Source organism: Gossypium raimondii, chromosome 6, assembly GCF_025698545.1.
Source record: "Gossypium raimondii isolate GPD5lz chromosome 6, ASM2569854v1, whole genome shotgun sequence".
Classification (NCBI taxonomy): domain Eukaryota; kingdom Viridiplantae; phylum Streptophyta; class Magnoliopsida; order Malvales; family Malvaceae; genus Gossypium; species Gossypium raimondii.
The window spans coordinates 8655930-8670511 of NC_068570.1; the positions used below are offsets into that span (position 1 = coordinate 8655930).

Here is a 14582-nt window from a genome sequence, read left to right on the forward strand (position 1 = left end):
AAATAAATTATTTGTAATCGTGTTATAAAAAAATAAAAAAACAAGGATTGAATAATTATAAATTAGCTTTCAAACCACAAGTAATACTAGAAATTCATAATATTATTCAAATGCATAATTTTTTTATGCTTCTTACTTTTAACTAAAAAAGCTTTTGCCTTGAATTTATGATTCACTAGATAATCAAACACAGGACACAGGAAGTCATCATCAAATCCTTCTTCCTCCTTCGACATCACTTCTTCGTAAAGATGTGGTGTCTTATTCGCAGAAAATTATTCCAAAGCATTAGCAATTTTGCCAAGTTGTTCACCCACAAATTTAATTTGTTCATCACAACACTTTCTTAAACATTTTTTCTTTTACGTTTGGATATGCCAGATAAAGATGCTTTTGTTCTTACCTCTCTAGTCTCTTCATTGTCGCAGCCTATAGACACTGAATCTTGGTTACCATCATCCAAATCTATGTCAGCAAAGGTTCTGCAAAACTCCCTGTTGCCATATCTTTGCCAACAACCAAAGCCATTTCGGGCCCGTTCTTTTCCCCGTTTCAGAATCACTTTTTCACCCAAACGGCCGTTTCTCTTAAAAGGAGCAAAGAACAGCCTCCTTTTCTCTTCAAATTTTTCCATCAGAAAAGTGCTTCTCTTTAGATGGAGAAGCTAAAAAAATCTCCTTTTCCTTCTGCTGAACTGCTTTTTGATGAAAATTGACCAAATTAACCTATATTCTCCCCCAAACGTTTTTCCCCTCTGCTGGTTCTCTTTCCCCTCTGCTGGTGAGCCGGAGCTTTATACCCAATTTCTTTTCCTCATTTTCGGCTTTCAAAGCTCTATTTTCTGTTATTTGTTCCTCTTCCGCAGTAGGTTAGAGTTTCTTTTATACTTCTTCTTTTGTTTAATTAGTTCCTCTTCTGTTTAATATTTTCTTTTTCCTCTGCCGGTTCTTTGTTCCTCTCCTCCACTGAAGAAGTCTCTGGTTCTTTGTTGAATGAATGAAGGTTGAAGAATCAGTGAAGCTGTTGAATATGATGGGAGAAAGAATCTTACCAGGGAGTTATTTTCAATACCCTCCACCTGGTTTTCCTTCTGTTTCTCCTCATAGACCTTCATCTATTCCTACAGATCTTGAAAGGTCAAATTTTTATCACTTTAATCAATCCAATACCATGTTTTTATTGATGGGTTTTTTGTTTTCTTTGTAGGTTTTGCTGGTTTCATATATTATATATGTTTAATGATTGTTTTAAAATCAAGTAAACAATAGCAGATACTTAGCTGAATTATTAACAGAGAAAGAGAAGCTGGGACCTTTCACACAAGTTCTTCCTCAGTGCACCGGGCTTTTTAATCAAGGTTATTGAATCTTCTGTTTTCCTTTTCTTTATCCTGCAATATAAAGATTCAATCACATGTATACAAGTATGAAACACTAATGATTTAAACTAGTAAGGGTTCAATTGATTATCGAGTAATTCTTGACTGAGTGTAGGGTGTACATAAGAGGCAAAGGTTCTGTCAAGGATTCTGTTAAGGTAAAGTCAACTGTAAATTCTTTTATGATATTCATTTTTTCATCTCTCCTCCCAATACAAGGCCATATTGGACTGCAGGTGATGTGAAAATTGCTCGGCTAATCTTATATATACTCTGATCATATGCATCTCCATTTGCATTTCACATGCTTTATGAAGAACTTTCAGTATTATGATCAATGAAATGATCACTTTTACTAAGAAAAGTACCTTGTGAAAAAACAGTTATGCAAAATCAAGGTCTGACCTAATTAAAGACGAGAGTTGGCTTCTTTTGTGCGTTTTTTCTTGAATATAAGAAGACTGAGTTCTCCTTTGATGTTGCTTCACTTGTTATTCATTGACTGCTTACCCATTTTTAACATGTAGGAAGAGAAACTAAAAGATAAACCTGGATTCGAACACCTTAATGAGCCATTGCATGTGTTGGTGGAGGCTGAACTTCCCAAAGATGTGATAAATTCTCGTTTGGACTACGTTGTTGCCATACTAGAAAATCTTCTGAAACCTGTGGTATGAACAAAAGCAAAATTTTATTGTTGTTTTTAAAGTTAGTCTTTCCTTTTTTTTTTGTATATGTTTCAGCTCCTCGATCTCTACCATTCTTCAGGATGAATCTTTGGATAACAAGAAACAACAGCTTAGGGAGTTGGCTTTACTAAATGGTACATTAAGGGAAGAGAGTCCGAGAATGAGCCCGACTATGAGCCCTAGTATGTCGCCCTTTAACGGTACTGGAATGAAACGAGCCAATTATTTTAGCCAAAAACCTCTAATATAGTTGGAAGATTCTTCTTACTTACAAACATACATATGCAGCATTCTCTCTTGGTGATAATTACTATTATTATTTATTATAAGATAAATTCATTGTATTGTATTTTGACTTAATAATAAGTATTTTTTTTTCGAAGTCTCATCGTGTCATTGAGATAGTTTAGATGGATGAACTTTTTTATACTTCTATTCATGAAAATGAAATGGCTATGACAGATGCTTGAAAGAATTTGGTTTTGTGGTGTGGGGGTTGAAGGGCTTGAGTAGTAGAAGAGTCAAACCAAAAGTTACTTTCAAGTCGAGATGGTATATCAGCACATTTTTTTCTTTCCCGAAAGACATGCTTATGCATACTTTATTTTCTTCCCAAAAGACATGCTTAAGTGATGAAAGTCATACAGTGGAGAAGAAGCTACCTTTTGGTTCAAATAACACTCCAATTTCACTTTCTTTTTGTTGATATTCCAAGGTTTTAATGAAGAAGAAATTTATTTCAACGTTTAATTACAAATATACAAACCTAAGGTTGAGAAGTTATTGCCATTTTAGCCTTAATCCTTAAATTTGGTAATTTTTTTAATTTAGTTTCAAAAAAAAATTGATCCCTTTTTAAAACTTTAATCTAAATATATGTAATATTTTAATTTGTTAGGTTTATATTTTCTATGTTATGTTAATATATAATATGAATTATATATTCAAATACATTTTAAAGTAAAATAATACAAATGTGTTAAAAGCATTAATTAAAAATAAAAATAATTTTTATAATAATATAATTGTGTCAATATCTAATTACAAATATTTAATTTTTATATTTAAATATAATTTGTATATTCTAATTAAATTTAATAAATAATTAATATTAATTACTTAGAAATATTTAAAATTAATATTATATATTAAAATGTTAACAATAAGTTATAATAAATTATTTTTTATATTTTTGTTAAAATATCATAATATTAACTAATTTGAATATTATTTAAATACATATTTGTTACTTTATTATACCATGTCCAAAATGGACATTTTATTTTTCAAAAGCACTTTTTCACAGCAATGCCAAACACTCAAATTTTTCAAAAGCACTTCTCAAAAGCACTTCTCAAAAGCACTTTTCCACAGCACTTCTCAAAAGCACTTCTCAAAAGCAATGAAGAACTGGCCCTTCATCATAATGATCAATGCTTTTATTCAAAAATGGTTCATACTTCTTGTGTGCCTGTTGGATATTATACACAATTAGAATAACAAGTAAAAAACAATTGAAATATACTTAACGTATATATACATATATTACCATCACTGCTGCATCATATGTCGCTCTATCACATGTGATCATTTTCATGTTATCATCCCATCCAAAACCACTTTCACCCCGAATTATGCATATAATTTGCCACTGGTTTTTTACAATCCTCAAATGATTTTCCACATGCTTCGCATCGCATTAGACTTGAAATCTTTCAGAAATAACTTCGGTAACTTGATTAATAGAAACTGCTTTGAAAGTATTAGAAGGCTTATTTCCTCTCTAGGCCTCTTCTACTAGAATTTCAAGAAAAAAGATGTTCCATCGGTTTTGTCCACCTGAATTGCTTGGAGGTCCCTTCTTTGTTGCCCTTACCCATTCTACATAAATAATTGTCATTGTCAATCATTTCAATATCCAACAAGCTTAAAACATAATAAATTCAATATCTAACAAGCTTAAAACATAATAAATTCAATATCTAACAAGCTTAAAACATAATCAATATCTAACAAATTCAAGACATAATAATTTCAAAATCCAACAAACTAAAATTTCAATATCATTATCCCACCAACATTAACAAAAAAAAAACAATTTTAAACTAAAACATACATAACATAGAAACAATAACCCTAAGCCTAAAACCTACCTAATATTTCTAACCATATAATTAGTCCACATACATAACATACATAACATAGAAACAATAACCCTAAGCCTTAAACCTACCTAATATTTCTAACCATATAATTAGTCCACATAGTTTGTGCAATTTCGTCTTTCTTAGCAGACCATTCTTTTGCTTCTTCTATTTCTTCTCGCTTCGTAAGAGTTGGTATTATCAAATCAGACTCAAGCTCCTCGTATAATCCTTGATTAAGTAAATCACTAGGATCAACTCCCATTACATGATTATGAATGATACAACAAGCCAAAACTATATCTACTTGAGTTTGAAAATTCCAAAATGGTTCAGCATCTAATACAAGAAACCGTTTCTTCAAAATCCCAAAAACACGTTTAATAGTGATCTGTAATGATGAATGACGAAGATTAAAGAGTTCCTTTGCATTTTCAGGCCCCTGAGCACTAAACTCTTTTAAATGATATCGGACACCATGATATGGGGTAATATATCCATTTCGGATGCCATATCCAGCATCAGCAAGATAATATTTACCTACAATTTTACAAAACATAATTAATACTAATAAATTATGAGCTTACTAGAACTATTTAGTATTTAATGATAATTATTACCTTTCGGAATTCTTAATCCTCTTGGGTGTGAAACTGCATCACTTAAAATACGAGAATCATGTGCACTACCTTCCCAACCAGCTAGAACATAGGAAAATTTCAAATCAAATGTAATGGCAGCCAATACATTTTGTGTCGTCCCCCCTTTACGGCTACGAAATCTTTCTTGAATGCTAAGTGGAACGGATGAAAATGAGTTCCATCTAATGCTCCAATACAATCTTTAAAATAAGGATAAAACCTTGGATTGTTTCTGATTTCACTAGAAGTTGACTCATCAGGTAATCTAATAACTAGTTTATACAATTTCAAAATAGCTCTCAATACAACCCTAAAGTAACAATGAACTGTCTCAGTTGATCTATAATATCTAGATCCAATCACTCGAAACCTTACATTATGACCAGTTATATGTAAAAATATAACTACTTGCTCCCTAATATTCACAGATTTAGTTGATTGTAACAAATTATTCCTACTAATAATATCACACAAATTAAAAAAGGCAATCGGTCTCATCTTTATCACATCAATACAATGCTAGTCACCACTATATAAAATACTATTAATATAATTTTCTCTTTCATAATCTCGATTCACACAAGGGTGAGAAGCAATTTCCTTCCTAGTTTTTAATTTTTTTAATCCAAAGAGCCCCAAAAGCTAAAACTGAAGCCACGACTCCAACAATTGCATTTTGATCTTGATTACGATCCATCTACACAAAATAATGCCACACAAATATTTGATCACTACAAAAAAGATGCAAGATTTTTATAAGAAGACTAACAGTTACCATGACTAAAGTGCATACATACATATCAAGCTAATTATAATTGCATTAATAATTTTTTGATAAATTAAGCTACTTTCTTTGTAATTCTAATAATTTTTGAGAAATTAAGCTACTTTATTTTAATAATTTTTGAGAAATTAAGCTACTTTCTTTGTATCAATACTTCAATAAATATTAATATATACAATATTTTAGATTGACTTAAATTTTACATGCATGACAAGTACAAGTATATTGATGAATTCAATGGTTAGTTCGTTAAAATATTAATCATATCAATATTAGTTTTAAATATATTATTTTAATTATTTTCGGTATCACGTAATTAAAATATTTTTAATTAAAGATTGCATATTCTTGGGTACTTAGCTATCAAAATGGAACCCAATGGAACTGATTATAAAGTATATTTTTATTAAAAGTTAGATACATAAAAAGCAGAGGTGGCGATAGATGCTCTCAAGTATTTTTGCCTCCCTCACAAATAGAGAAAAATAAATATTCTTTAATTTATAAAAATTTGAAAGCTATAAAAGTAGTACAATAATAAAATTATATTATAATGATTGCAAAATTTTATAACTCAATTTTGGTCCCTCCATAAAAATTAAATAAGGTCTTTCTTTATTCTCATCCATCTCATCTGTAGTAACTTTCAAAATATTCCCCAGTTTAAATCCAAGCCAAGATTGAATAAGACGAGAAAAAAGCGAGACAAAATATTATCTCAGTAAATTCCTCAATATTTCTTCATTTTTTGACTAATCAACAAAATCCAGTTTCATCAAATGAAATGCTCCATTTAACACAGTAAAGCCAGTTTAAGCTCAAAAATTACCAATTTTCCTCTAATTCCTCAAGTTTACATCTCAATCCTACTTCATTCGTCGAACCTCAACAATTGAACAAAATAAAAAATAAAATACTAATACAAATATGCAGAAACCCCTAACAATTAAATCCTAAAGCTTGCAATCAAGAAGGTGAGTAGAAATCTACCTTTGATGAATCGCGAGAAGAGGTGACGAAGGAGGCTATAATTTTTTAGCAACCTAACGAGAAGAGGTGAACCAGCATACATTACAAATCTGCCATTAGAAGAGAACCAGCATGAGCATAAATAAGAAAAAAGATAGTGATATACCTTAATAGGATTGTGGCTGCTAATTTTTTAGGGTTTCTTCAAAATACAAACTTGGCGACGGTCGACCGACAGAGATGACGAGGTAGAGATGATGAGGTGAGGCCAACGAACAGAGATGAGGAAGAGAGGTGGAGGCTGATGGACAGAAAGGAAGGGAGAGGATGAGAGTAAAGAGAAGAGAATGGAAAATGTTTTACGGCTTAGAAATCGGTAAGACGTTTTTCGAAAATTGGGAGATGATTTACCCGTGTTTTGGAGAATGTTTTCCTATAGGAATCCATTTTCCAGCAAACAAACACCGTAAAATCTAGAAAATATTTTTCGAAAAGCATTTTCACCCTAAACAAACGGACCCTAAGTGATAAGATATGTGTTTGGATGTAAATGTAATTGTGGTGATAAAATAAAAAATTTATTAATGATATTAAATTAAAATATGCATATATTAAAAATAATTTATTTATATTTATATTTATATTTATATTAAATAAAAAAGGTTAAACAATAATTTATAATGTTAGAAGTATATTTATATTAAAATTTATTTAAAATATATTATGAAAAACATTTAAATAATATTTAAATTATTTTTAGGTTAGTAATAATGCAGTCAATTAGGAGAAAGTTTAAAGAAAATTGGCTTTTCACCAGAGAACTATTCAAGCCACTAGAGCTTTGAATGGCAATGAGAAATTGATGGTGCAGTGAAATTGCAGTTGTTTCCCAAATGTCATTTTTATGCTCGTGCAAAAGCAAAAAAAAGTATATAGTCCTTACATTCTATATCACCATGAGTGAGTTTGAATCCAAATAAAGCCTGGTGGTTAAAGTATTTTTAGTAATGATTTGGTATTTAAAGTTTTCTTCGATTATATGGTTTTCTTCTAGATTTGCCAAAAGGTTTAGAGAAAAACCCTTTAAAAACCCCTCCTCAATCGCTTATTGCTTCTAGACTTTTAAGTATGTTTTACTACTTAAAAAAAAACCATTTCTTCAAAGCACCATCTTCAACAAATCTTCAAAAGCTATGTAAAATTTGAATGAGTTTTCCTAGAAACTCCTTGAGTTAAAGATTCTCTTTAGTTAATTTTGAATTCAAGTCACATACTTATTCTCATTTTCCTAGCATAGTCTTATAGGTCTTTAGAAACTCCTTCTCATCATCACTATCTTGGTCATCATCAGTTTCAACCTTTAAATTAGATACCACACTAAAAGTAAAAGTAACATAATTGTTCACCTGGTTCTCATCAAACTCATAATTGTTAGAAGTGTCTTCATCACTCTACGTAGCACATAAAATCTTCTTTTTCTTCTTAAGAGGGTCGACACACTTAGCCTGAATATGACCATAAACAAGGCATTCATGACACTGGATGTCCTTCTTCTTTTCTTTATCAATATCTTCCTTAATAGCAACACCTTTAGTTCTTGGTCTTAGGAGTGTTCTTTGATGCCTCAAACTTCTTGAACCTCCTAACTTACTTCTTAAAGGCCTTATTAAAATTATGAATAAACAAAATAATCTACTCTTGAAGTTCTTGTATGGCAATGCTATTGAGAATAGGCACATTATCAGACACTTAGAAAGCAATGCATGTTTCTCCCTTAGATCTATTCTTCTTTAATCCATCTAGGTTCATCTCAAAAGTTTGTAAGGAACCAATTAAATTATCAATTTTTAAACTTTCTAGACATTTTGCCTCCTCTATTGCAGTAACCTTTCAGGTAGAGACCTTAGAAGCTTTCTCACAAGCTTAGAGTTTGAATATTCTTCTCCAAGGGTTAATGCTTGGTTAGACAGATCACACAATTTAGCATAAAATTCACCAATAGCTTTATAACCCTACATTCTTAGAGTTTCAAACTTAGTGGTTACCATTTGTATCTTAGATTGCTTGATAGTATTTGTTCCCTCGCAAGCAACTTGAAGGATTTCCCATGTTTCCCTTTCAATAATGCACTTGAAAATATGTTTGAATTATTGCATATCAATACCAAAAAAATGACATACAAGGCTTTTGAATTTGCATTGGCAACTCTCTCTTCCTCAGTTGTCCACTAAACTTCAGGTTTAAGAATATGAGCTTTCCAACCAGTGAGAACAGAACGTCATGCCCTCTCATCAACAAACTTGATATAAGCCTTCATCCTAGCCTTCTAGTAGGGATAATCACCACTCTTAAGCATAAGGGGATAAATAACTAAAGATCTTTCTATTGTTAGCAAACAAAAACACCGGTAATCACCATTAGATACATTAAGTGTTAAGCTCTGATACTAATTATTTCTACCTACAGTTGATGTTTACTGAATAACAAAACAATTAATGAAAGTGTTTAACTACAGTGGCCATTATGGCTTTGCACAAACTATGCAAACAAAAACACAAAAAACACTAATATTTGTTTATGTAATAGCTTGATCTTTAGTGGTATCAAAAACGGCAGTTTCAGAACCCTGTTTTCAATGTCCAAGTAGATATTTATTGTATGATTGACGGTAGTTGTTCCATCAATAAATGTGGCATCTTATAGCTCAAACCCAGCGATTGGGTTGGGCAAGAGGTGTTACAATTTACGTAATTTCCCTATCTTTGCGGAGTCTAACTTAGTGAGTAATTCCACTATCTTTATCCCACAATACAACAAGTGAATCATACTCTATCACTCTCCAAGTATAGAGATCTTGCCTTTGTACCTAAATGCTAGGACACTCACCTTCAAATCCTCCTCCTGAGAACTTGGGTAATAAACGCACAAGGTTTACAAATCAGTTTGCCCTCTCACAAAAATATATCCTCAAAGAATCAATAAAAGTGATCTCAATATGCTCTCAGACATCACCTAAACAAGCCTCGTAGCATATATCAATCTTCGGCTTACTAACATAGAATCTAAATGAATACAAAGCAACTCCTTGAAAATAGAAATTGCAATCAAACAATAAAATCATTAACCTAATGAAGATATGGCCTTCCAAACTCAGCATTGCAATACCGATCAAATCTCCACAAAATAAGGGTTATATTGATTCATTCGAATACAATCCAATCTTTACTAGCCACAGATTGATTTCTATAGATGGACTCTAGTATCTTCAAAATATTTGCACAATAACTAGTCCAAAGATTTTGTTGCATAAAATTGCCAACACAATTACGGAAAGTATCTTTACTACCTCAGTGGTAGTTTGTAGTGAACACTGCCAAATGCCACTCAACATAAAATCACAAAACTTGCCTCAACAATATTAATTAAAATTAATTTTTACCACTATAAATAACATTCAACATTTAATAATTTTCAAACAATAGCATCTACAAAAAATCAACATTATTCATGCAACTCCATATATAGGTTTTGTTTTCTCAACTCTTTTATATCCATGTACAATGTAAGATTATAGTGACAATATTTGTTTGCACTTTTGATTTTATACTTCGCATCATGAACTTAAGGTACATTTTGATTTAGTCAAATCTGATTATTATTCAATAATTTTTGTAATAATAGATAATAGAGGGTCATAGAAGGATGTTATTGAGATCGATTTCAAATCAAAGCTCAAAATTGAAAGATATTGTTATTTCAGGTTTTATAAACTAAATTGAATAAAATGCAAAATTTTAGGGCATTTAAAAATAAAATTGGATGGATTCATACATATAAGAAGATGTTATAAAATTTTAAGAATTGATAAATTAAACTAAATTATTGTATAGATTAGGAATTGAACCAACCCAAATATAATCGAAGAAAAGGCAAATTTTTGATTAATCCTTGAAGACTTGTTCGTTTGTTGTTTTGTCAACTAAGTTCATATGGAACTTACTATTTTATTTCATGTTATGATTGAATTGTGTTTATTTTTCTTATTAGTTTATATAAATGTGAATTTGGTGATTTTTGGCATTAATTAGACTAAATTGCAAAGTAAGAAATATATGGTATTTATGAATAAGTACAAGGTACCAAAATGGAAATGAGATGTTTAGAAGATTAGTAGGACATCTATATACTGTTAAGGATTTGAAATGATACGATTACAGTAATAATACCCGTGTGAACTTAGTAAAGGATTAGGATACGTATGGCATGCCATTAAGGTCAAATATGGAAACTGATTAGGGATTTACATGGTTATATGAGATCCATCATTGTTGCGGATTCTTGGCTTATATGTATCGTTGGTTTAGCCTAGACTAGTAACCTCGATACGATGTCAGCTTGTGTGAGCACTATAGTCCCGTGTATTCGAGTTTGATTTACTAAGGTTCTTTCAGGTGAAATCAATAACATAATGGAAATGAAATTGTTGAAATGGTTTGAATATGAATTGAATTACATATACTTTCAAATCGGATACGAATTGGTTGGTACTTGTTACTAATTGAATTGTTGTATATATATTACTTGTGTTATAAGTTCTTGATATATAAGTGGACTAACCTATCGGTTGTATTTGTTGATATGCATATGATACTATAAAGTATGCTAAGGGATGCCATATTGAATGCCAAAGTGTTTAAATGTTTAGTTTGTTGTATGTCAAGGTAAGTTAAATAAATTTCATATGGATTTACAAAGCATTATATATGTTTACCCAATTATTTTCCCTTTCCCTGTAGATCGTTACTTTGCAGAACACATCAAGTGGATTGATCGAAGCTCACACTATCCTATCACTCAATTTGGTAGTTATTTGGTCATTTTGAAGCTAAGTTGTGGCATGTATATAGGTTTTAGTAAGTGTATATTATGATAAATGAATATGTATAGTTGTGGTAAGTTTACTTTAATCTTTGTCTAGTTTGTTTGAAATGGTATTTGGATTACATATGGTAATGAACTTGCATGAGTTTTATGCTAATGGTATAATGTTGCAAAATGCATATGAAATGGCATGTTCAAAGATAGATTAGCAAAGGTAAGTTTGATATTTGAATAGTTGGATGATTGACAAATATGGCATATGGTTGAATTGAATAAAATGGATTAACTTATAATAGGTTGAGCTCATATTGAATTGGTTTTGTTTTGAAATGGCAAATGACTTGTGTTTGTATGTAATGTTGTGAATCTTGAATGGCTTTTGGTGTACATGTTGGTTAGGTTCGGTTTGGAAGTATGAAGTAGGTATCAAATGGTTTATTTTTACCAAAAACAAAGTCCATGTCCTGACGAGCAACCTTTCTCATCGCAACTTCAGTCGACAGTAAGTCACATTGAAACGTCGAGTGGACTAAAGGCACGACATGACTGACTGTTTGGTGACATCACGACATGGAGGAGGTGACGTCATAATGTCGGTCTTGAATTTTTAAAACTTTACAATTTGGTCCTATTTCATACTCGGGTTAACAAAATAGCTTTTGTAAGCTCAGATTGATTATTTAACATAATCTAAATGTGTTTAATGCTTACATACATGTTTGTATGATATTTACTATATGATTGATGGTATTGCTCCAACAATGTATGTGGCATCCTGTAGCTTAGACCCGGTGATCGGGTCGGGCAATGGGTGTTACAGTTTACGTAGTTCGGTTTCCCTATGTTTGCGAAGTCTAGCTTAGTGAGAATTCCACTATCTTTATCCCACAATACAAAAAGTGAATCACACTCTATTACTCCCTAAGTATAGAGATCTTACCTTTATACATAAAAACTAGGACACTTACCTCCAATTCCTCCCCCTGAGAACTTGGGCAGTAAACACACAAGGTTTACAAATCAGTTTACACTCTCACAAAAATAGTTCCTCAAAGAATGAATAGAAGTGCTCTCAATATGCTCTCAGACATCACCTAGACAAGCCTCGTAGCATATATCAATCTTCGTCTTGCTAACATAGAATCTAAATAAATACAAAGCAACTCCTTGAAAATAGCAATTGCAATCAAACAATAAAATTGTTAATCTAATAAAGATATGGCCTTCTAAGCTCAACGTTGCAATCCCGATTAAATCTCCACAAAACAAGGGTTGTATTGATTCATTCAAATCCAATCTAATATTTACTATCCACAGATTGGTTTCCATAGATTGGCTCTAGTATCTTCAAAATATTTTCACAATAACTAGTCCAAAGATTTTGTTGCATAAAATTGCCAACACAAATGTGGCAAGTATCTTCACTACCTCAGTAACAGTTTGTAATGGACACTGCCAAGTGCCACTCAACACAAAATCACACAACTTGCCTCAACAATATCAATTAAAATTAATTTTTACCACTATAAATAGCATTCAACATTTAAAAATTTTCAAACAATAACATCTAAAAATATCAACATTATTCATGGAACTCCATATATAGGTTTTGTTGTCTCAACTCGTTTTATATCTATATACAATCCAAGATTATAGTGACAATATTTGTTTGCACTTTTGATTCTATACTTCACATCATGAACTTGAGGTACATTGTGATTTAGTCGAATCTGATTATTATTAGCTATTTCCATAGCAATGCCCCTCCCCCTCCCCCCCAAAAAAAAATAATATTGGCATTGATATTTTAGACGTATCTAAAAGATAATGAAACATTAAGATACCCCTGTTGTTATTTAGCCTATCCCCTTTCGAAAATAGTTTCTATTTCTATGTTTCTTTCTTCTCACTTTCCCCCACTTCTTTCGTTTTGGAAATTCCTTCAGTTTCTTGACTAGAATGGGTGACGATATTTTGCCTAAATAGTAAACACATCTAATAAATAACAAAATACTAAAGTTTCCAGTCATAGAATTTTTAAACTCTGATACAAGATACTTATTAGATCAAATAAGTACATTAGACTTAATAAAATTATCTTGTTGTTTCCAGACTAATACCAATCCATTTCATCAATAAAGTATGACCAATTAACCAACCAACAAAATTACTTGTTACAAATAACATATTGTTGTTGCATCAAAACATATAAATGTTGACTTGAATAATTGAATAATGAGATTATTCAAGAATACACATTGAATGTTAAGATTACGCATTGAATTTTTGGTAGTACGTCTATAATAATAAAAAATTATTTTGATTGTTCCCAAGAAATGAAATTATTTTAATTAAAAATAATTTTAATTTTTAGGAAGTTGGATTTTATTTGATTAAATATACTTTAATTTTAATTTTTTAAGAAGTTTGAAGTATATATTTTCTTTAATTTATTTCATATTATTTTTATAATACAATTAAATTATTTAGTTTCAATTGTTGCTTCATTTATGAAAATAAACTATTATAAATTTGAAAATATATATTATGATAATCTTCTTTTACTTTTATTCAAACTCATACTAAGTGTCAAGTAATCTATCTTCATTTATATGAAATAGAAATATTTCATTAAATAATAAAATATAAACACATGTATTCGCATGCAATATATGTGATATTGAAAACTAATGATAATTAAAACAATATGTTAAAAGTCACTTGGATATAATGTGACCTAAAAAGAAAATTCAGTTATTGAGCCGACTTACAACATTAAAATAAATAAATTAAAAGATTTTTATTCAAATAAAATTTTATCTTAAATAAATAATTCAACAACTTTATAGTTGAATATTTTTATGAAATATTATCAATATTTGTAATAAACTAATCAAATTTATTAATAAGGAAAATCTTATTATTTAAAATTATTCATTTAAAAAATTTCAAATATAACTTTTTAAATTATACAATTGCCTTAATTATGATTTAAATATGTTATATATACTTTAATTTCTTTTATTAACGATTATTTATATTAATTAAATATTAAATAATGCGGATATTCACTTACAACACACGTGATTGGAAATT

General features: G+C 30.3%; 1 protein-coding gene across 1 annotated transcript; it reads left to right on the top strand.

Moving 5' to 3' along the window:
* Positions 1-996: 996 nt before the first annotated feature.
* Positions 997-2449, top strand: LOC105771733 (KH domain-containing protein At1g09660/At1g09670-like). Its single transcript, XM_052631968.1, has 4 exons — positions 997-1136; positions 1476-1536; positions 1906-2049; positions 2147-2449. Exons 1-4 carry the CDS (start codon positions 997-999, stop codon positions 2315-2317), a joined length of 516 nt encoding a protein of 171 aa, XP_052487928.1. The 3' UTR covers positions 2318-2449.
* Positions 2450-14582: the final 12133 nt, after the last annotated feature.